Genomic DNA, 20,529 nt, shown 5'->3' on the forward strand with positions numbered 1-20,529 from the left:
TGAACGTTATCGTGCAGGTATCATACAGTTATCGTACAGTTATCATACAGAGGCAAAACAGTTATCATACAGTTATCGTATAGGTATCATACAGTTTCAATACGGTTATCATACAGTTATCTTAAGGTTATCATATAAGTATCATGCAGTTATCGTACAGTTATCATATAAGTATCATACTGTTATCGTACAATTATCGTACAGTTATCGTACAGAAGTAAAACAAACAACTGAGGTCTGTGTGTTTACTGAGCCGATTCAGGCGTTAAGTTTCATTCACGACATTTTAAGGTCAAGAAATTCATTATTTTATGGAACAATGCATCTCAATTTAGAAATTTGACTGATTTTTTGTGTTAAATAAAAGATGCTGTATCTGACTGTTGTGTTGTCACTCAATTATTAACTGGTTTTACAGTGAAATCAAACGTGTTATGAAGAACACAATTTAATGTAGATACTTACAAAAATGTGTTGAATTGTTTAGGATCATATGACTTGTGGTTGTGAGTAAATATGAACAGTAAAAATGTTTTCAGCTAAAATCCAAACCAAATAAAGAAATACTGTGTCACAGATTTGAAAGAAAGAATAAAGCAATAACATATTTATTTACAACCATAAAGAGCTTGTATGAGTTAAAGTTGTTTGTAAAATTGATAATATTTCACATTATCATGTCTATAAAGCTCTTTCCACTCTATATATGGTCTGAGCTTAATATTATTCAGCTTTTTAAATGCAGCTTACACAACTTCTATCAGCTATTTATATCAATAACATTCATCAATTGAAGATTGAGTTGAGAATAAACAAGTTGAAACTCATAGTTTTGTCAAATCCATGAAATTAAGAAACAGACTGAGATATAAAAGATTTGTAAAAATAAATGTAGCAGATTTTGAATGTGCTTATGTGAACAAATTAGATACAAAAGATTTGGAAAAAGACAGCGACATATTATTTGTTTATAATTGTAATTATTGAAAGTCTATTACAAAGTTTTATTTCCTTGAGTTAATTGGTTTATTATGTGAATTTATTTGTTTACTGCTTTTTTGACTCAGTTTTGTTCCTACTGTTCATATTTATCAACATAATCGCTCATATGAAGGAAATCAGATTTATATTAAAGGAATGTTCATGGTTTATTGTTTTTACAGATTAAAAACATTCGATCAGAGGCCACATGTTTAACGCATCCGTTGAAATAAAGGTACGTTTGTGGAGAAGCCGCTCTGTTGTCCAGCAGTGGTGGACAATGCACAGCGGGGGGGCCACTTCTCACAACCTGCAACCACCGCAAATCACCGCATGTCGAAGGTGGATTTGAGCGGCGGCGTGCACGTGGGGCCTCCGCTCCATGCTGCTCTGTCAGGAGTTTGGACAATGGAGTCGTGTTTTCTCTCGGCTGTGAGGTCAGATATAAAAGCAGCAGGGGGACATGGAGAACAGTGTGCAGTCCTTTAGAGCCAACACATCACAAACTGTAACCATGATGGGAAAGGTGTGAACAGCTTCTCACTTCCTATAATTTGACATTTATCTAAATATACAAATAAACAAATTGTGATATTTGTACTTTTTTTTTTTTTTAATCTGTGGTTCACCGTTCTGGGTCTAATGGTTTCTTGTTTGTTTTTTATTCCCCTTCAGATCATCTTCTACGAGGACAGGAACTTCCAGGGTCGTTCCTATGAGTCCAGCAGCGACATGAGTGACATGTCCACCTACCTGAGCAGGTGCCACTCCTGCAAGGTGGAGAGCGGCTGCTTCATGGTCTATGACCGCACCAACTACATGGGAAACCAGTTCTTTGTGAGGAGGGGCGAGTACTCCGACCACCAGCGTATGGGCATGAGCGACTGCATCAGGTCCTGCCGCATGATCCCCATGGTACAAACACTTTCAAATCACCTGACCAGAGGAAGCTTGTATCGTATTTGAAGAAGGATTTCTGTGATTTCTAATTTGCACTCGTTTCCCGTTCTCAGCACCGTGGCCAGTTCAGGATGAAGATCTACGAGAGGGAGAACTTCGGCGGTCAGAGCAACGAGCTGATGGACGACTGTGACAACATGCAGGAGCGTTACCGCATGTCCGACTGCCAGTCCTGCAACGTGCAGGACGGCCACTGGCTGATGTACGAGCAGCCCAACTACAGAGGCAAGATGATGTACCTGAGGCCTGGAGAGCACAGGAGCTTCAGGGACATGGGCATGAGCGGCACCAAGTTCATGAGCATGAAGCGCATCATGGATTCCTGCTATTGAAGCACCCGTTTATAAAAGCAAGGTTTTAAATAAAATCTAAAAAAGAAGAATTCTCGTTTGCATTGAATCTGTTACTGAACAACAACAGTTTACAACCTGAACTCACTGGAAACACAAGAGGGAGAATCAGACGCAACAGAAACTTAACATCGGAACATGAAGCTCAAACCATCAGATGGCAGCAACATCCCATAAACCTGACCCGTCCTTTAAATGATTAGTACAAACAGTATGTTGACCTAGTTATTAGTTTTATACATTCACTTATTAATTTAGTTTTCAACTATTGAGCCAATGATACTTCAGAAGTAAATGTTTATTTGTTCCTGAACATGTTTAGGAACAAATATAAGATTAATGCAAAAGCTGCATTTGTTTCATGCATCAATATTATGGATCAGGTAGAAAGAAAGAGTTTGAATTATTACTTGCCATTCATGGAACATAGTGCTTTGGCTAAATGAAACCTGTACAGAGACAAACAACAGTCTCCTGTTTACTGATACTACACATGTTTGTGTTGTGAAATCCAGAGAATGTACGTGAGAGAATTCAAACTGTTCACAGAAAGTTCCCGTCTGAACCAGGTCAGTCTGGCTTTTTAGAAAATTAGAAAATTTGGAAAAATAAAGAAACGTTTCAAATCTTAGTACAAACAGTTGAGCAAAGACTTCAAAATGCACTTTAATGTTAAAGGACCGATCGTATGCCCATTTTACCACAGTTGATATGGTTCCTTGGGGTCTTAATGAAATGTCTGTGACATATTTTGGTCAAATTACCACAAGGATCATTTAAAACAGCACCTTTTTACCCTGTCTTAAACAGCCCTCCTCAGATTGACCTGTTTTGAGTGCCCTCGCTAGCTCGCAAGCTAACACCGGAGCTAACTTACCCCGTCCGCCGGCTCTGCTCCTCCGACAGACCTCCGCCTCTCACCTCGCTCCCCGGCTGGTTAGCTTTCTCCCTCGGCTAGCTTCCCAGCTAACACCGGAGATCCAGCTCAGCCCGCTAGATGTGGAGGTTTCACTGAACACACACGGAGCCTTGCGTCAAAAGCAGCCGACGCCTCACTCATCTGCCCCCAGAGCAGACGTAGCTGTAGCTAACACACCAAGCCCGTTCACGGTGAAGACACGTCAATAATAACAACAGTAACGCCAGGTAAAAAAACAACAACAACAAACCCCCAAAGTGATTCATTGTGCTTCAGAGATGGAGGCGAGTTGAATTGTGAGTGAAAACACGGGGTCTCTTACCAGTGGAAGAGCGTCTAGTGGTGCCTCCATCGCCTCTATGAGATGAAGGTGTAGCCGGGGAAGCGGCGGTGACACGGTGCGATGCGGGGACGTCCGAGGCAGCGGCGGATCTGCTGATGCGATGACATAGCAGCTGGGATCAGCAAACGTCGCCGCCTCGGACAGCCCGGATCGCACCGTGTCTAGCGAGCTAACGCTAGCAAGCTAACGCTAGCGAGCTAATGCCTCAGACAGCTAAGTAGCCGCATATAACATGCCGATCGTCGAGGTAGAGGCCCCCGGAACACTAAACGCTTTCCGCATGATCCGAGCTTCACCCTAATGCACAGTGTCGGCAGTGTCAGCCCGGGCTCCAGCGTTAGCTTGCGTTAGTTCGCGAGCTAACGCTAGCCGGGGAGCCGGTTCGTCTCTCCCCGGAGCCGGTGAGATGATGGTTGGGGTGTGGTCCAAGGCAATGTAGCGAGACTCCCTAAATGGGTATGGTGTGCAATTACGTACTTTTCTGTCGTAATCCCATTGGACGCACTCTAGCGTCTGGTTTTGGACACAGGGGAACCACAACAAATCGCGGGAGTTGTTTTTTTCCAGAGTTTTTGGGACGGTAGACATGCCAGATACCCAAAATAACATGTAGAAGCACTACAAAAGTGGAATTTTCATAATATGGGTCCTTTAAACAAAATATTAAATATTTAAGTTTCAGGTCGACCACAGAGCAGAAATCACTGATCAGCCAATTAAACAGAAATAATATTTAAGATTTCACAGATATATAAACTAAGTATAGTTGCAGTTATTCACATTACATATTTATACCTGTAAATGCTGTGTACTCTGAACAGTATATAAATGTGTTATATATATACAGAGATATTTAGTTCAATTTAGTCATTAACTCTTTGGATAGTTCACGAGTATTTATCACATTATTATTATATAATAATAATCCTCTGTGCTGATTCAACTAATGTTCAACAATAAATATTTGACAAATAATTACTCAATCATTCAGTAGTTATAGAGTTTAGTTATATTATTGAATCACAACTAATTATACTAATACTCTGCAGCTGAATCAGTCTAATAGTTTAAAGCGTGTCTCTCTTTTTGTAAATTAAAAACATAAGAAGTATTATTTCAAAGCTTCTCAAAAAGACATTGTAAAACAACTGATTTCCATCAGAATGAACCTGAAACACTTTGTGAGTCACAAAGAGAAACAAACTGAATTTTATCTTTTGAACAATGAACTTTCAGTCGGAGCCACAGGAATCTTCTGAACCGTTTGATTTTGTGGAAAGAACCTTCGCTGTTGTGGTTTTGTTACAGAACTATATATTTAACATGATCTTTTTCTTTTTAATAATGTTGAATATCGCAGTGGAAAGAAGTCACTGGATGAGTTATAATATATTTACTAAGGTTAAACACCGGTTGAGTTTGCCTATGAACCATCGACACCAACAAGCAAACATCCTGGAGCCGAGTGGGATTCATAACGAGGAATACACAGAATTTAATTCAATACCGCAAGGCTTTGTAAGAGATGCTCATACTCATGCATTTCTGTACAGAAAGAGAAACACACCTTTTCTTGAAATGATGAACCACTTGTATTTTTACACCTTTTAAAGACAAATATCACGACGACCTTTTCAATACGTCGGTGAGAGGAATGAAAAAAGGGAGGATTTGTTTACACGATCAAATTATGCAGCCGTCATGTTGAAAGTTCTGATTTAAACTAGATATACCACAAACATCATGTTTACACAACTGATTGTTAACTGAAAGAAATACTTAAAATAGAATACTGTTATACTTCAACAGACACGTGACATTACAACTCTAACAATTCTAATATTAAGAACTTAATAGACCTAAAACAAACCATCTTCTTCATGGAGGAACGATGAGAACTGGAAACTGGACGAACGGTTCCTTCTTTTGACAATTTAATATGTCAATTCAATATTGTATCTATATTGTATATTAGATTTCATATTGTTGATGATATGTATCGTGTATATCTATACAATATATTGTACATTTCAACGTTTTAAATTTGATTTTAGATTTTTCCTCAGTGTTGATAGTGAACTCCACCAAGAAGGTTATGTTTAAAACAGTGTTTGTTTGTTTGCTTGTTTGTTGTTTATCAGGAAAAACTCCTGGATAAATTACTACCAAACATTTTAGAAGATGTTTATGGTCCAGGAAAGAGCTCATTACATTTTATTGAGGATCCCGATGAGAGGCTGGATTTAGGAATACATTTTTTACACTTTTATTAAAATTGCTAAATTAGCGTGTGTTGAAGTTTTTTGACTAATAATCTGGAGTTTAATTCATGGATCTTGATGATTTTTTTTAATAAGGCATAATTAGGGAACTGATTTTTATGAGTGTGTGCAATTAGGTGAAGCTCGAATGGATTTAAGGGACTATTTGGCTAATCCTAGTTATTACAATGTTTTTGGAACAAACCAGTTGGAGAAAGAAGTTCTTGACAAACATGGTCATGAATTACAGATCATTTTATTTACTGAAGTCAAATACAGAAGTCTAGCACATGTCGGTGATACGCTTCATGCTCATGAACCTGGTGCCGCTCATGCCCATGTCCCTGAAGCTCCTGTACTCTCCGGGCCTCAGGTACATCATCTTGCCTCTGTAGTTGGGCTGCTCGTACATCAGCCAGTGGCCGTCCTGCACGTTGCTGGACTGGCACTCGGACATGCGGTAACGCTCCTGGATGTTCTCGCAGTCGTCCATCATCTCGTTGCTCTGACCGCCGAAGTTCTCCCTCTCGTAGATCTTCATCCTGAACTGGCCACGGTGCTGTAGGACGATACAGGGGAAATGTGAGTGAGGTCGTGGTGCAGCCGAAACGCACAAAGTTTAGAATCATGAGGAAAACCAAAGGAATGTGGGTGAGGTCTCTTACAAATGGAATCATTCTGCAGGATCTGATGGAGTCGATCATCCCTTGGCTCATCATGCGCTGCATGTCGGTGTACTCGCCCCTCCTCATGAAGAACTGCATGCCCATGAAGTTTGGACGCTCGTAGACCATGAAGCAGCCGCTCTCCACCCTGCAGGACTGGCACCTGTTCAGGTAGGAGGTCATGTCAGGGCAGTCGCTCATGCACTCATAGGTGCGACCCTGGAAGTTCCTCTCCTCGTAGAAAGTGATCTGAAACAGGTCAGATGAGGATTTAGTTTGGTTTCTCTGGAGGAAAACTGTGAAATATGTGAAAAGATCAGTAAACATCTCGTTACCTTGCCCATGATGGTGGTTTAGGTTGTTCCTGGTGGATGGTTCAACTTGCTCTGCTAACTCCATGATTCCAGGGCCTTTTTATACAAAGTCCCAGGGCCCACAACCTGTTGTTATTCAAATGTAGAAAGCTGCTGAATTGGCAGTACGACTTTTGCTGAACGGGGCCTATGAATGTGAGTCAGTTGTTCTCCATCCATACATTTCTGGCAGCGGCCATGTTCATTGTCTATTATAAGCAAAAGCTTTGTGTGTGGTCCTTTCTCAGTCAGAAAGTTCTGCACATATGGTCTGATCCTCACTGATGGAGCGAGCGTGACACCGGGGCCACGTCTCTGACAAACCATGAGACACCCAGAACCTGCACAGATACCCAGCTAGTGCCAAGAAATAAATATACTGACTTTGTTCTTTTCCATTTTCACAAGTTTCCCTCCATCGGTGAGAAAAAACTTTTAAATCCTGCCGATTAAAAGATTTGATAGTGAACAGATGAACATGTGTTTAGAGAATCTGTGTTTCCCCAGAATGAAGAACATCAGGTGAAGATACTGAATCCAAACTGCACTGATGATGTTAAAGAACAGAATATCTGACAATATATTTATGTAAATGCTAATGTGTCCAACGTGCTTTTTAAATGATTTATGATATTTCGATTTTATTGTTAACTGTGAAAGTAAAAAAAAGCTACAAAATAGAAACCAGTTTTTAAAGTATGGATGATGCACAAAGGTCGAGAAAGAGGATTTATAGATATGTAATAGTTCTGTTTGCAATGAGTTCATTTAAAGTTCATTTTTTGTGTTTTAGTAAATCAGGTGTCTCTCTTGATCCCAAATGCTTTGGCATCACATGGAAATTCTATATATTTATAATAAATGTGTGTGTATTTATTAACTGATGTTGATTTTGTGTGAAAACAAGTTGCTTGAGAGCCTGTGAAGTGACAGTAGAAATATATTAACATGAACATAAGAGCTGTTTTATAAGTTCATAACCAAACCAGAGTTTGTCAGATTTATACACTGAACTCTACTTTATTATAAATTATGCATGTGACTGCAGAGATTTTATAAAAATATTGAATGTGAAAATAAACATCCATCAAATATTGTTCTGATAGATTGTATGTGAACTCAAATGACAAATGATGTGGATGTGATCATGATACATGTGTACATTGGTTGTTGCTGTGCAGCTGCTGCAGGTTGTGCACTTTGTACACGAGTTGATAAAGATTAACATTAAGTGCATGTTTAAAATCTTTTGTTGGTTTGTTCCTTCATCGTCTGGCTTTAAATAAATCCATCAGGGAAATTAAGATAAAACATAAATAATAAAATAAAAACGTTATGATCTGTTTGCTAAGTGGTTTTGCACGTTGATTATCCAGAGTGTCTGGAGAGGAAGTTACACAAAGGAAATGGTAGAAATATCAAATTCACTGGTCAATATCTAAGAAACCTGGTATGAAAAAGTTCAATGTAATTAAATACAAACCACTGAAGGCCCCTGATGGTCCATAAAAACATGTTTTATTATGAATAATTAATTTGAATAAGTGACCTATTGAGAAATCATGTATATAGAAAAGCTGTGGCTCAAATCATCAGTAGTTCTGCTCAAGTGAAGCTGAATAAGTTCATGAAACAAACAAACATCACGTGTGAGTGGAGATGAAACATATCAATTCCACATATCTGAAATGTTTTCACGTGATTTTCTATCATTCAGGTTCAGGTTTGATTAAATGTTTATTTATCAAATACATGATATTCAGATTTACTGGGAGGAAACATGCATCAATTTTACTTTATTAATCGATTTTTCCTTTTTTTTGCTGGAAACTTGTTTACTCCACTTTCACTGAACACTCGTGGCTCATGAAGAATGAATGAAGCAACACACTAATGCAAACATTTAATAATGAGGAAAATGATGAGGATATTTAACTGTAAATTAATATTCATCATCATTATCATATAATAATCATGTTGAAAAGGAAAAGTTAAACCTGCAGTGGCTGGAAATCAAGAAGAAAAAGAACCGGGAACTGAATCAGTGATTCCTGCTTTTCACTTCTGTCCCAATCGAAAATGTTTATTCTGTCACATCTGATTCAACATTAGAACCAATTCCAATTCTATGATGGTAATAAATAAAAATTAATAAATAAAAATACATCTCCTCCTCTTAGTCCAAGTAGTTGTGAGTTAAGCATGGATCCAGGTTTATTCAAATATGTTGTTATAATTGATTGAATACCAATAGTAGAACAGTTTAATATTATGTTTACAGAAAATTGCAGTTAATATGTGACTTTTTGTGCCAATACTTAAAAATACCATCAACATACTTTAATAGCATGTTTAAAGTATTTACATTTTAAAATTTAGAGGAATTAAAAAAACAATTATTGTATTTTTTTAATAAGCAATAATTTATTGACCACACTGATTTATCTAGAGGACATATGGAGCTAATTATTTAAGGATTTATAGTAGTTTATAGTATGCAAGTGTGTAATAAAGAAACTATGATTCTGTATAATGATTTACACTCTACAGAGAACAGAGGTGCAAGTACTACAGAGGAAATGATTGGATCGTTGTTGGGTATTTATTTTTATTCATACTCATTTTTTAAAGTGCATTTTATGGTTCACATTCATTACAGAGTTAACACAACACGTTCTAACCACAAAGTGTGAGCAGCTCGTTCAAAGCTGCTTCTACTCAACTCCAGGCCCCGCCACCAAATCCCCGTCCGGCCGTTCAGCGCCGGCGTGAGAGAAACCAATAAAAACACTTTCACAAGGAGGCTTAAAAATTCCCAACATCTTTAATAAACAAAGAGTTTCATATTTACAGCAAGGTGTTCGCTTGATGGCTAAAATTCGGTGACCCTCCTGAAGGAGCCGACGATGGCGCAGGTGGCGCACCAGTCGCGGTACCTCCTGTACTCCCCTTGTCTGAGGAAGTACTGCCTGCCTCTGTAGTTGGGGTACTCGTAGAAGATCCAGTAGCCGTTCATAACATTACAGGAGTAGACGTGGCGGTGGTGGAAACGGTCAGACACACAGGGACAGTCATCCATGAACTCCATCATGTGGCCGCTGAAGTCCGGCTTCTCGTAGATACGCAATCTGTAGGAGCCTCGGTACTGCGGCGCCGCGGGAGAGAGAGATCGTGCGGTCAACAGACTTTACTCAGAATGCGTTCAAACGTAAGACGTGAAAGCGGACTCACCACTGGAATCATCCTGCACGAGCGGATGCAGCTGCTGAAGCCCATCCACCTCTGGTAGTCGGGATACTCGCCCCTCCTCATGAAGTACTGGTGGCCCATGTAGTTGGGTCGCTCGTAGATCATGAAGCAGCCGCTCTCCACCCGGATGGAGTTACATCGGCTGAAGTACGAGTGAAGGTCCGTGCAGTCGTTGCTGCACTCATAGCTCCGACCCTGGAAGTTCTTGTCCTCGTAAAAGATGATCTGTGAGCGGAGGAAGTTCCAAGTGTCACGAAATGGGTCTGATGACATGAGGAGGTTTGTTCCACGTGAAATGAAACGACATTGAATCTGAGCAGAGAGGACAAACAGGACTCACCTTGCCCATGGTCTCCGTTGGAGAGATTCCACATGTTTTCAGGGCTTTTTATACCACCGCTCCACAAACAAAGTATTGTTATTCAAATTCTCCGGTACATGTTTACCTTTTTGTTGCAGCACAACATTGGGTGAGAAATATGGATTTGTATTTGAAAAAAAAGGGGGATAAATAATTAAGCGGTTTAGTGTTTTGACGTGCATGGACAAAGGAAAAGACTAGTATGGTATCCACACGTCCAGTGAACAATGGCTGCAGAACAATATGGAAAAGCCCTCTGGCATTAAATATGTTGCGTAACGGCAGAGGAAGCCATTCAGTGTGGCCACCGCTCTACCTGAGCAGCCCCACTGCGGACAGATAAGTGTGTTCCGTGCTGTTCCTCTGCGCGCTGCTCTTGATCTGAAGCTTTTATTATCCACTGCACCGTCTTGTGATGAACTCTGTGATGTCTGCGTGTTTATCAGATTCTCGTGTCAACTTTTATTTCATGTAACGACCTTTAATTCTCAGAGGAGCTGCAGGATGTTTTTGTTCAAGTGTCAAGAGACAGTTCTGAATTCTCCTAGAGCCGCCATGTTTGACTCCTAGCATCATTCCCCTTTTAAAACACTATGAAATCTGCAGATTGTCCCGATATTGGGTCAAGATATGCTATTATATATAGTATTATAATTATACATTATAACTTTAACCCTATTTTAGTTAATTTATATTTTTATTTTGTTTGATTCCACTAGAATCCATCACTTGTTCTATAACTCATCTATTATCTGTATTTAATTGCTCATATATACCTACACCGAAAAAAACAATATTGTGTCTTATTATAAATACACATATATAATAAAATAGATATATATATATATATATATATATATATACAATGTAAATCTCAACTGGATGATTTCTGTGCTAGTTTATGTAGCATGAGCATCGATTATGTTGCGAGTTTGTTACCAAATATTAGTTTTACTTTAAACTATTTAATTTATTAGCACTATAAGTTATAAAGTCTTAAATATAAATGTATTTTAATGTTTAAATGGTATTGAGGTTGTCAGTAATGTTTTTTAATCAGTATTTAGATTATTTAATGACATAAATAACTGACATTTTTCATTTAGCATTTTAATGGAGGATATTTAAAAGAAGCTCATCTGCAATCAGATAAAACTTTAAATTTACTTTATTTATTTTGAACACTCTATGATTAAAATGTGTGTATTTTAATATAAGCACAATGAACTGGATGTGTATGATTCTCATATTTTATAGTTTAATTTGACATTTTTAAGATAGGACAATAATTATTCTCATACTGTTTGTTGTGTTATTACTTACTTCACCTGTGTCCTTCTTCGACAGATCATCCTCATCTTTCACCATTTACTTCATATTCATTTCTTCATTTCACTTTCCTCTCTCACACTTTCTATGTTGTGTTTTGTGTCACAGAAACAGGCTGAATCCCATCAGGGGGCAAACTGGGAGAGGTCAATGTTTCCTTTATGAATATGTGGAGGAGATTAATCTACAGATAAACAGAAGCGATGGTAGAGTTATGTGATAGTGATATTCTCTGTGTTGTGACTGAGGAGGAGGGATTTGCACTAACAGCTTTCAGGAGGATAAGATAAATAATAATTCTGGTTACTGTAAATTCTTGTGATCTGAGGTTCAGACGAGAGTCGACAAACCAAAGCTGAGAACTGGCAAAAAAAATAAAATACAACATTGACATTTTATAAAGCAGCTAAAGTTTATTGAGGGAACAGGACAGTGGAGCTCGGGTCAGAGATGCATTGAAACACGTTCAGTTGAAGTCAGTGATTCTTCTGAGGGAACCAACCCGCGGGCTGACGCCCCCCCAGTCGCTGTATCTCCGGTACTCCCCGGGACGCAGGTAGTGCGTCCTGCCCTTGTAGTTGGGCTGATCGTAGAGCAGCCAGTGGCCGTCCATCACGTTGCAGGAGTTGAAGTCGGACATGCTGAGGTGGTCCTGCACGTTGGGGCAGTCGTCCACCAGCTCGTGCATCTGGCCGGACATGTCGAAGCGTTCGTAGAGCCTCACCCTGTAGGAACCTCCGTGCTGCCACAGGACAGAAAACTGTTACTGCCAATGGTACAACAACGCTTCTTATTGATGTCCAGGAATCGTCCCTCATACTTAAACTCTTAATCTACGAAGAACAAGCACTGATCTTCCTAAAAAAACACTACATTTATTAATCATGTATCTATATTCTACCATAACTTTCAAAGGAAACCTGAAAACCAGCTCTGGGACCTACCTGGGGAATCATACGGCAAGATCTGACGCAGTCGTTGATGCCAATGGTGCGCTGGTTGTCAGAGTACTCGCCTCTCCTCAGGTAGAACTGGTTGCCCATGTAGTTGGGTCGCTCGTAGACCATGAAGCAGCCGCTCTCCACCCGGATGGAGTTGCATCGGTTGAAGAGGGAGTGAAGGTCGGCGCAGTCGCTGCTGCACTCGTGAGCGCGACCTTGAAAGTTCCTGTCCTCGTAGAAGATGATCTGCGGAAGGAAAGGTTGCACAGGATGAATAAACACAATAAACCACACAGCGGGTAGAAGGTGCGGGGGAAGCCCCGGCGTTTGATTCCCTCTACCTTGCCCATGGCTGTGTTGGCATGAGACTGCATCACCGGTGACTGCTGTGCCAGAGCCGAGCCACTTTGCTTTATAAAAACAGAAGAAAGAAAGGGCGGCCGTGTGATTGCACAGCATAAAGTATTGTCATTCTAATATATCCCTCTCAGTGATGATGAATCAGGGTGGGGGGGGGGGGGAGTGTGATGAGTTTTTGTTCTTTCCTCCATGTTCATCACAATTTCATCCCGAAAATGCCAGTGTACAATAGAGTGATGCACGGAGGGCGACCTGCATCAGCAAGATCCAACTGATATTTAACAAAGGCCGACATGATCATCTGCTCCATCAATTAGAGAGAGACTGGTTCTATCAAATAATCTGGAACGGACATGAAGCAACTTGAACAAGATGTGGTTTTACTTCAGATGAAGAACATACATTTTACAACACATCAGACAAATTATATAAATTTATTAAATCTTGGTTTCCACCGTTTCTATTGAGTTTTTCCTTAAATCTAAATTGGCTGTGACGACTCTTTGCGATTTCTTTATTATGAAGGTTTATGAAATGTTCTGCTGTTGTTGTTGTTGCTCTTGGTTTCAGGTGAGTTCTTTGCAATGAGTCTTTTCCATGAGTCCGTCCTAATGTCAATCATTCTCATTCTGATTTTGAAAGTCTCTCAGGACACTTAGTGTTGTTTCAGTCCTTCAAGTGCAAAGACAGAATATGACTGCATCTGTTAGTTGCAGTATTTTGTACTTCCTGTCGTCTTGGACGCCACTATCTGATCATGAGGTCTGTACACAGCCTCCACACAGATCTGGGATCAGACGTCCATGATGCGCCTGATGGAGCCGACCCTGGCGTTCCTGCCCCCCCACTCGCTGAACCTCTGGTACTCCCCGGGCCGGACCAGGTACATCCGGCCCCTGTAGTGCGGCTGCTCGTAGAAGAGCCAGTTTCCTCTGGTGACGTTGCAGGAGAAGATGTCGTTGACGTGGAATCGGTCCCTGACGCTGGGGCAGTCGTCCACCAGGTCCATCATCTGGCCCCCGAACTCGATCCGCTCGTACAGGCGCATGTTGAACGAGCCGGGCTCCTGGTTAGAGACGGGAATCTGTTAATCAACCAATCAGTCCGACTTTATCTGTGTGCGATGACATTTAAACTGTCTTCTGTCCTTTGAGTTTCTGAAAGATGGACGACGATGATGAACATGTTGAACCTTGAACCTGTTTAGCGTCATTATGCTAGTAGCGGTATTATTAGCATGACGCTGATGTTAGCACTTAACTCTGATGTTTGACGACCTTGTTGCGTTTAGCATCGAGTTACAATTACCGATGTCTTTTGTCTTTAGTGATTTAAAACAGTTTTTGCACGAAAAATAACTAAACATCCGAAACTAAAACTCTGACTGAAACAGGGATTAGCTCTTAGCAATTATCGTAAGAAACTCTAATAACTTAACAATGTGACATTTTTTAATATATTATACTAAACTAAATTTATCAGTACTTCCTGCTAAGTAACAAACAAATGCTGGTGAAAACCTAGCCTCCTTAACGTAAGTAGCTATCGTATACGTGTACGTTATTGTGGTTATGTTGAAACTGTGTCTCACCATGAGGATGAAGCGACAGGAGCTGACGGAGTCGCCGATGCCCATCCAGTGATGGAAGTCGGGATACTCCCCCCTCCGCAGGTAGTACTGGTTTCCAGCGTAGTTGGGTTCCTCGTAGATCATGAAGCAGCCGCTCTCCACCCGGACCGAGCTGCAGCCGCTGAGGAGGCACATCAGGTCCGAACAGTCACTGCTGCACTCGACCTGCCGCCCCGAGAAGTTCTTGTCCTCGTAGAAGATGATCTAGACGTGGAAATCATAACGTTCAGAGAGTGATGAAATAATTCATAATTTTTCTGCTTGATCGACTTCTCCTCTGGCCCGAATTATTCCTCTTCCTTAATTGAAAGAGTCAAACTGTGCAGAGTGAAACCCGGTTATCGTTCACAGGTCATCCTGAGCTGTGGTGTTTACCTTCCCCATGTTGCTGTGCTGTGATCATCCGGCTCTTTGAAGACTTCCACCTGTCACATATATAGTGAATGTGAAGTGCAGACTCTGCACGTGTCATTCATATTGTAATAACTGTGAGTTGTTCCTGAAGAGGAGGAACCCACCGATGTTTGTGCAGGTGAGAGCCGGAGTGTGTTGCTCGGTCTGGTGATTTTTTTAATTATGAAACCATGGCTGGTGTTATTATCTCACTGTTGAAATTACAGCGTGGACTTTTAATTTCAACGTTACTGGCCTCACTGGATATTGTTTATGTCTAACTGTTTTTACTCAATAATTTACTTAAGTTACTTTTATTTTAGCTTTTACAGTGATTTTTATTTTTATTTCCAAAATAATAGTTTTTAATGTATCTAATATTTCATGTTTTTGTTGATAACATCTTTGATGGTGACTTTACCTCATGCATTGTTTTATTATTATCATGTTATAGAAGATATAATAGTTTTTTTAGTTAATTTTACTGAATCTTTGTTTTACAGTGTAGTACAAACACTCTTATGTGTTCCAACTCTCTACCACTGCCCCCTGGTGGAGACGTATGCTTTTGTCCAGGTAAATAAACAGTATTTGCACAGTATGAATTTATATTTTTTGATTTGCTCACTTATGTGGAAACAGATCAAAACCCTTCGTCCAATGAAACGCTATCGTGCTGCTTTCATCATGTGATGAGATCAAAGCTCCGGGACGTCGACTAAATGGACGATTAGGATTAAACCTGAACATCTGAAGTTGTGTTTGTGTCGGTGGAACGTGACTGAGTGAAACGTGCAGAGACACTTTGCTTCAGCTCTGTAGAGATGAGGCTGGAGTCGTGCTGTGGAGGCGTGTCAGTGCTTGTAGTATTTTATTCAGTGCGCTGAGGAGGGTCAGGAGGTCGGGCCCCGTCACTTCCTCCTGGGGAAACAAGCCCTCCAGACGCAGAGAGCAAGAACAGAACTGAAAACACTTGAGCACGGACGCCATTTTATTCAGCGTGTGAAACAAGGCAAAGAGGAGACACTTCACGAGAACCGTCTTTCCGTCTTTAGAGATCCGCGAGGCGCCGGACGGAGCTGATCCTGGAGCTGTTGCCGTTCCACTCGCTGAAGCCCCTGTACTGGCCGGGACTCAGGTAGTAGTGGCGCCCCCTGTAGTGGGGGTGCTCGTACAGCAGCCAGTGGCCGTCCATCACGTTGCAGGAGTTGAAGTTGGACAGACGGAAACGGTCCATGAGGTTCGGGCAGTCGTCCGTCAGCTCCATCATCTGACCTCTCATGTCAAAGTGCTCGTACAGCCTCATCTTGTAGCTGCCACGGTGCTGGGGGGGGGGGGGGGGGCAGGAAGGTCAAAGGGTCACAACCCGGGAAAGTGTTCATTCTCATTCACAAAACCCTAAAAGATCTTTATGTCTGAGAAATAGCTCATCATTTCACACATGGAGGAGCTCCTGATCTTAGCTTAGAGTTAGGACTAATTAACTAATTAAGTGTTAAAAAATGTGTCCAAACTTTGAATACTTGAAAACCCCTAGAATCTAATTTGTTAATGGACATTTTCACACATTGTTTGTTTAAAATAATAAATAAATTAGATATAACTTGTAAATTAGCTTTAGAGGTTTTGTTTTCGTTATGCTAAGCTAAGTTAACTAGCTGCTCTAACTCCAAAGTAGAAAGTGTACATTTAAAACTCTTTAAACCAACATGCTAATACAAGTTAGGCAAAGTTTACTCTTTATGTCTTGGATAAAACTAAAAACTTGTGTTTTAGTAAAGTCGGTAGAGAACCTTCAAACCACAACCCCCGACCCGACACTTATTCTGAAGTTCAACTTCCTGTGTGATCGTCTTTCACAGCTACAGCTGGATATTCTTATATATGACAGATTTTTCTATACATTTTAAAATCATAACCCATAACCTGTATTCAGACATTATGACTACGTGCAGACATTAGCCAGAGTTTCCCTTTGACATAGTGTGTGAAGTTACGGCTCCTGTGTTTCACCCTGAGATATTTAGGTTTTCTCAGTTTGTTAAATGTAAAGAAAGTTGCGTGAGCATTAAACACAAAGTTTTCTACATTTATGATGAACTGTGAAAGCAGAGATTTTATAATGTAAAACAAAAGGTCTGAATGTGAACTCAAAAACCCTTAAACTTTTAAGTTTCATCTTTTTTCCAACACTGGAATTCACATCCTCCAATTTATCAGTCATGAGCAATATATTAATTAATAGTTAATGACACATTATTATCTCAGGCTAGTGTTATTATTAGAGTATTGTTGTTTCAGATTATGTGTATAAACAGATAATCAATGATGCAGATTATAAATATATCTTCAGCTGACAAGTTACTATAGTTGATAAATACTGTGACATTAATAAACATTTAAAATATCCTCATGTCTCATTTTAATAATGTGTCATAGACCACATGTTTTGATGTTACTCGATGTTATTAAAACCTTAAAGTAAAGTGATCAGATTCAGTTGTTAATGACCTCGTCTGAAAAGTTTAATGCATGTAATGATTTCATATTTCAGATAGATTTGAGATGTTTAATAATCATGTCATGTGACCGAGCTCCTCACCGTGGGGATCAGGCGACAGGACCTGACACAGTCGTTCATGCCGGTCGTGCCCAGGTAGTCGGAGTAGTCCCCCCTCCTCATGAAGAACTGGTTCCCCGTGAAGCCCGGCCGGTCGTAGATCATGAACATGCCGCTCTCCACCCGGATGGAGCGGCAGCGGGCGAACATGGAGTTCAGGTCGGAGCAGTCGCTCATGCACTCATAGTGAGGACCTCCGAAGTTCCTGTCCTCGTAGAAGATGATCTGGTGGAGGAAAGAGAACCTGTCTCACTGGACCAGCCCCACAGACACAAACACCGGCTGGACATTAGAACACAAACCTTCCCCATGTTGGATGCTGCTGTGGGTCAATCCTCTGGTTTTGTGCTCTGAACGCAGCCTCCATGTTTATATACCTTCCCCTGTGTGCGAGCTGTGTGTGTGTTGTTATTGTGGCGAGGCCTGGTGTCAGCACCGAGCCTACAGGAGTCGTCCTACTCCTGTTTGTCCCGTCCTCTGTCAGAGCTCAGCTTCCAGCAACAGCCACAGCACAGACAGGAACTGGAACCTTTCAAAGGGACAATTCACTTCATTCAAGACCCTGACACGGATACATGAATTCATAACTGCAGATAAATGCCTCCTGAATATTGAACTGATTTGTATTGTGTGTAGTAAAACACATTTTGTGTGTTGATGGGTGGAATTTTCTACGATGTGGATTTCATAAATAATTCATAATCAAAAGAGTTTATTTCCCTAAATACTGAATTCTGAATCCTTCTTGTTATTAGTCAGTGTGTGTGTGTGTGTGTGTGTGTGTGTGTGTCTGTTCAGCAGTAATGATGAAGACTGATTCATCATCTGATCCATACAACAGAAGTGTGTTTTTTACTGAGGGGGTTGTGTGATGTCAGTCATTTGAATTATGAGCTCGACTGAGTCACATTCTGGTGAAATCACGAAAAAACACAGAGAAATAAAATGAGAAAAATAACAACGATATTAAAATGCTGCGTCCAAAACAACCTCTGAGTTAAATCAGTCAACGTATTTATTCACAAGCAGAAACAAATAGTTTACAATAGATTAATTTATTCAGCTTTTTAAAACAGTATCATGTTGAAATGAAACATCCCACTCCACATTATCTCCTCACCAGTTTCCACAAATACACTTTTAGAGAAGTTACTGGGTGTAGTTTTTTTTGGATGAATCTAAAATATAAATAAAATCAAAACAAGATCAGATTAGAACTCGGTGATTTTGCGGAAGGAGCCGGTGGCGGCGCAGGTGGCCCCCCAGTCACTGAACTTGCGGTACTCCCCGGGCCTCATGAAGTACTGGCGCCCGCGGTAGTTGGGGTGCTCGTACAGGGTCCAGTAGCCGTCCATCACGTTGCAGGAGTAGATGTCGCGGCTGCGGAAGTGCTCCTGCACCGAGTCACAGTCCTCGCTGAACTCCATCATCTGGCCCTGGAAGTTGGGCCGCTCGTAGATGCGCATGCGGTACGGCCCCTCGCTGGTCTGGAGGAGCATGGCGGAGGAACACGTTACAATTTGGGCGCCATCAGTGCAAGGCAGCCCTCCTCCATCGCCCTCTAGGGGGGGCTGTGAGGGCTGCTTTGTTATGTTCTAAACTTATGAACAATCATCCTTCATTCATTTGTGACAGTTTCACATTTAGACGTCAAATTTCAGGCAAAACTTTACAATTAATCATATTTTTCCAACTGTTTGTGTCGGAGGAGAAGTACAACTTTTCTAATTTCTACGAATATATAGATTTTTCTCAGCCTCATGCACACACAGAAATACAGAATTACATCGAGGCACTTCCCTCTTCTTCATCATCTATCAGTGTCCACACTCTTCATCAATGAACCCAAACATGTACTCACATAAGAGAAGGTGCGGCAGGAGCGGATGGTGTCGTTGTAGCCCATCCAGCGCTGGTAGTCCGGGTAGTCTCCTCTGGTCAGGACGTACTGGTAGCCGGTGTAGTTGGGCTTCTCGTACAGGACCCAGCAGCCGCTCTCCACCTTGATGGAGTTGCAGCGGCTGAAGTGGGGGTGCATGTCCGGGCAGTCGGTGTCGCACTCATAGGAGCGGCCCTGGAAGTTCCTGTCCTCGTAGAAGGTGATCTGAGTCCAGGGAGGAGAGAGGACCACAGGTTGAAATGAGAGGATTTGCTTTAGTTTGAAGCCGGTAAATGAGTCACAGACAGTTTAAACTGTGGTTGAGCCACTAGCTGATCCTTCCTCTCACATTTGAACCAGTTTATTTTACGTTATTCAAGTTAAAGTTGAGGTTTTAAAGCTCAGAACCTCAAAAGTTTCATTCCAAACTACAGATACTTAGTAAAACTCCCTCGTTCTCTAGTTAAACTGCAGTAAAAGCTGCACTGTGACGATTCTCCACCACGACCAGTGATTATAGAGAGAAAGTCTCTTACCTTACTACTCATCATGCAAAGAGTGCTGGAGCCAGTCGCCTGCTGAAAATCGGTGGTCTCACAAAGCAGGACCAGAGCCGCGCTATATAAACCTCAATCAAAGGCTGGGCAGATCCCAGTGCAGCTGTTTTTTCAATGAACAGGGATTTAAAGCGCTGGCATCGCTGCCAAAGGTCTTGATCCTGGGCATAGAGCAGAAACCCCCGAGTCAGCAGCGCAAAGGTCCCACCAGGCAAATTACTGACCGGCCGTGCCCTCTTTATTGATATGGACGTCACATGCACACGTTTTTATCCACTAATCCTTCATCAGCTGAATTAAAGTTTGCAGCAGAATGTCAGCTGTCATCACAAAACAACTGGGCCTGAAGCTGGGGGGGGGGGGGGGGGGGGGGGGGGC

The 20,529-nt window shown here is 41.2% G+C and overlaps 7 protein-coding genes across 10 annotated transcripts; 1 reads left to right on the forward strand and 6 right to left on the reverse strand.

Annotated features, from left to right (window-relative positions):
* Positions 1–1,314: 1,314 nt before the first annotated feature.
* LOC128456025 (gamma-crystallin M3-like) lies at positions 1,315–2,273 on the forward strand. Of its 2 annotated transcripts, none has more exons than XM_053440053.1 (3): positions 1,315–1,341; positions 1,657–1,896; positions 1,995–2,273. In XM_053440053.1, exons 1-3 carry the CDS (start codon positions 1,315–1,317, stop codon positions 2,271–2,273), a joined length of 546 nt encoding a protein of 181 aa, XP_053296028.1. The 2 variants fall into 2 exon arrangements, with proteins under 2 accessions (XP_053296028.1, XP_053296029.1); XM_053440054.1 differs by lacking the exon at positions 1,315–1,341 and adding an exon at positions 1,496–1,507.
* Positions 2,274–6,097: 3,824 nt separating this feature from the next.
* LOC128456029 (gamma-crystallin M1-like) lies at positions 6,098–6,823 on the reverse strand. The gene is made up of 3 exons (XM_053440059.1): positions 6,815–6,823; positions 6,480–6,728; positions 6,098–6,373 (listed from the first exon to the last, which is right to left on the reverse strand). Exons 1-3 carry the CDS (start codon positions 6,821–6,823, stop codon positions 6,098–6,100), a joined length of 534 nt encoding a protein of 177 aa, XP_053296034.1.
* A 2,881-nt stretch (positions 6,824–9,704) lies between these two features.
* Positions 9,705–10,442, reverse strand: LOC128456037 (gamma-crystallin M2-like). 2 transcript variants are annotated; one of them, XM_053440069.1, is made up of 3 exons: positions 10,422–10,442; positions 10,064–10,306; positions 9,705–9,977 (listed from the first exon to the last, which is right to left on the reverse strand). In XM_053440069.1, the coding sequence occupies exons 1-3, from the start codon at positions 10,428–10,430 to the stop codon at positions 9,705–9,707; spliced, it is 525 nt and encodes a 174-aa protein (XP_053296044.1). In that variant the 5' UTR covers positions 10,431–10,442. The 2 variants fall into 2 exon arrangements, with proteins under 2 accessions (XP_053296044.1, XP_053296042.1); XM_053440067.1 differs by having other exon boundaries at positions 10,067–10,306; positions 10,422–10,430.
* A 1,795-nt stretch (positions 10,443–12,237) lies between these two features.
* On the reverse strand, positions 12,238–13,171 carry LOC128455554 (gamma-crystallin S-1-like). Its single transcript, XM_053439220.1, has 2 exons — positions 12,716–13,171; positions 12,238–12,513 (listed from the first exon to the last, which is right to left on the reverse strand). Exons 1-2 carry the CDS (start codon positions 13,169–13,171, stop codon positions 12,238–12,240), a joined length of 732 nt encoding a protein of 243 aa, XP_053295195.1.
* Positions 13,172–13,865: 694 nt separating this feature from the next.
* LOC128456031 (gamma-crystallin B-like) lies at positions 13,866–15,086 on the reverse strand. Of its 2 annotated transcripts, none has more exons than XM_053440062.1 (3): positions 15,078–15,086; positions 14,664–14,906; positions 13,866–14,135 (listed from the first exon to the last, which is right to left on the reverse strand). In XM_053440062.1, exons 1-3 carry the CDS (start codon positions 15,084–15,086, stop codon positions 13,866–13,868), a joined length of 522 nt encoding a protein of 173 aa, XP_053296037.1. The 2 variants fall into 2 exon arrangements, with proteins under 2 accessions (XP_053296037.1, XP_053296036.1); XM_053440061.1 differs by having other exon boundaries at positions 13,866–14,138.
* A 1,060-nt stretch (positions 15,087–16,146) lies between these two features.
* LOC128455555 (gamma-crystallin M3-like) lies at positions 16,147–18,082 on the reverse strand. The gene is made up of 3 exons (XM_053439221.1): positions 18,018–18,082; positions 17,698–17,959; positions 16,147–16,419 (listed from the first exon to the last, which is right to left on the reverse strand). Exons 1-3 carry the CDS (start codon positions 18,080–18,082, stop codon positions 16,147–16,149), a joined length of 600 nt encoding a protein of 199 aa, XP_053295196.1.
* A 736-nt stretch (positions 18,083–18,818) lies between these two features.
* LOC128456032 (gamma-crystallin M2) lies at positions 18,819–20,142 on the reverse strand. The gene is made up of 3 exons (XM_053440063.1): positions 20,131–20,142; positions 19,577–19,819; positions 18,819–19,202 (listed from the first exon to the last, which is right to left on the reverse strand). Exons 1-3 carry the CDS (start codon positions 20,140–20,142, stop codon positions 18,927–18,929), a joined length of 531 nt encoding a protein of 176 aa, XP_053296038.1. The 3' UTR covers positions 18,819–18,926.
* Positions 20,143–20,529: the final 387 nt, after the last annotated feature.

Source organism: Pleuronectes platessa, chromosome 14 (assembly GCF_947347685.1).
Source record: "Pleuronectes platessa chromosome 14, fPlePla1.1, whole genome shotgun sequence".
Classification (NCBI taxonomy): Eukaryota; Metazoa; Chordata; class Actinopteri; order Pleuronectiformes; family Pleuronectidae; genus Pleuronectes; species Pleuronectes platessa.

Excerpts from the sequence above, each read along its gene's own strand:
- LOC128455554 (XM_053439220.1), bottom strand. The coding sequence starts at position 13,171 with ATGCTGTGCAATCACACGGCCGCCCTTTCTTTCTTCTGTTTTTATAAA. Across the intron at positions 12,514-12,715 it reads CTTGCCGTATGATTCCCCAG|CACGGAGGTTCCTACAGGGT; the intron begins GTAGGTCCCAGA and ends GTCCTGTGGCAG.
- LOC128455555 (XM_053439221.1), bottom strand. The coding sequence starts at position 18,082 with ATGGAGGCTGCGTTCAGAGCACAAAACCAGAGGATTGACCCACAGCAG. Across the intron at positions 17,960-18,017 it reads CAGCATCCAACATGGGGAAG|GTTCTCTTTCCTCCACCAGA; the intron begins GTTTGTGTTCTA and ends CCAGTGAGACAG. Across the intron at positions 16,420-17,697 it reads CCTGTCGCCTGATCCCCACG|CACCGTGGCAGCTACAAGAT; the intron begins GTGAGGAGCTCG and ends CCCCCCCCCCAG.
- LOC128456032 (XM_053440063.1), bottom strand. Across the intron at positions 19,203-19,576 it reads CCTGCCGCACCTTCTCTTAT|ACCAGCGAGGGGCCGTACCG; the intron begins GTGAGTACATGT and ends ATGCTCCTCCAG.
- LOC128456037 (XM_053440069.1), bottom strand. Across the intron at positions 9,978-10,063 it reads CGTGCAGGATGATTCCAGTG|TACCGAGGCTCCTACAGATT; the intron begins GTGAGTCCGCTT and ends GCGGCGCCGCAG.
- LOC128456025 (XM_053440053.1), top strand. The coding sequence starts at position 1,315 with ATGTCGAAGGTGGATTTGAGCGGCGGC. Across the intron at positions 1,342-1,656 it reads AGGTGGATTTGAGCGGCGGC|ATCATCTTCTACGAGGACAG; the intron begins GTGCACGTGGGG and ends ATTCCCCTTCAG. Across the intron at positions 1,897-1,994 it reads CCTGCCGCATGATCCCCATG|CACCGTGGCCAGTTCAGGAT; the intron begins GTACAAACACTT and ends TCCCGTTCTCAG.
- LOC128456029 (XM_053440059.1), bottom strand. Across the intron at positions 6,374-6,479 it reads CCTGCAGAATGATTCCATTT|CACCGTGGCCAGTTCAGGAT; the intron begins GTAAGAGACCTC and ends ATCGTCCTACAG.
- LOC128456031 (XM_053440061.1), bottom strand. Across the intron at positions 14,139-14,663 it reads CCTGTCGCTTCATCCTCATG|GAGCCCGGCTCGTTCAACAT; the intron begins GTGAGACACAGT and ends GTCTCTAACCAG.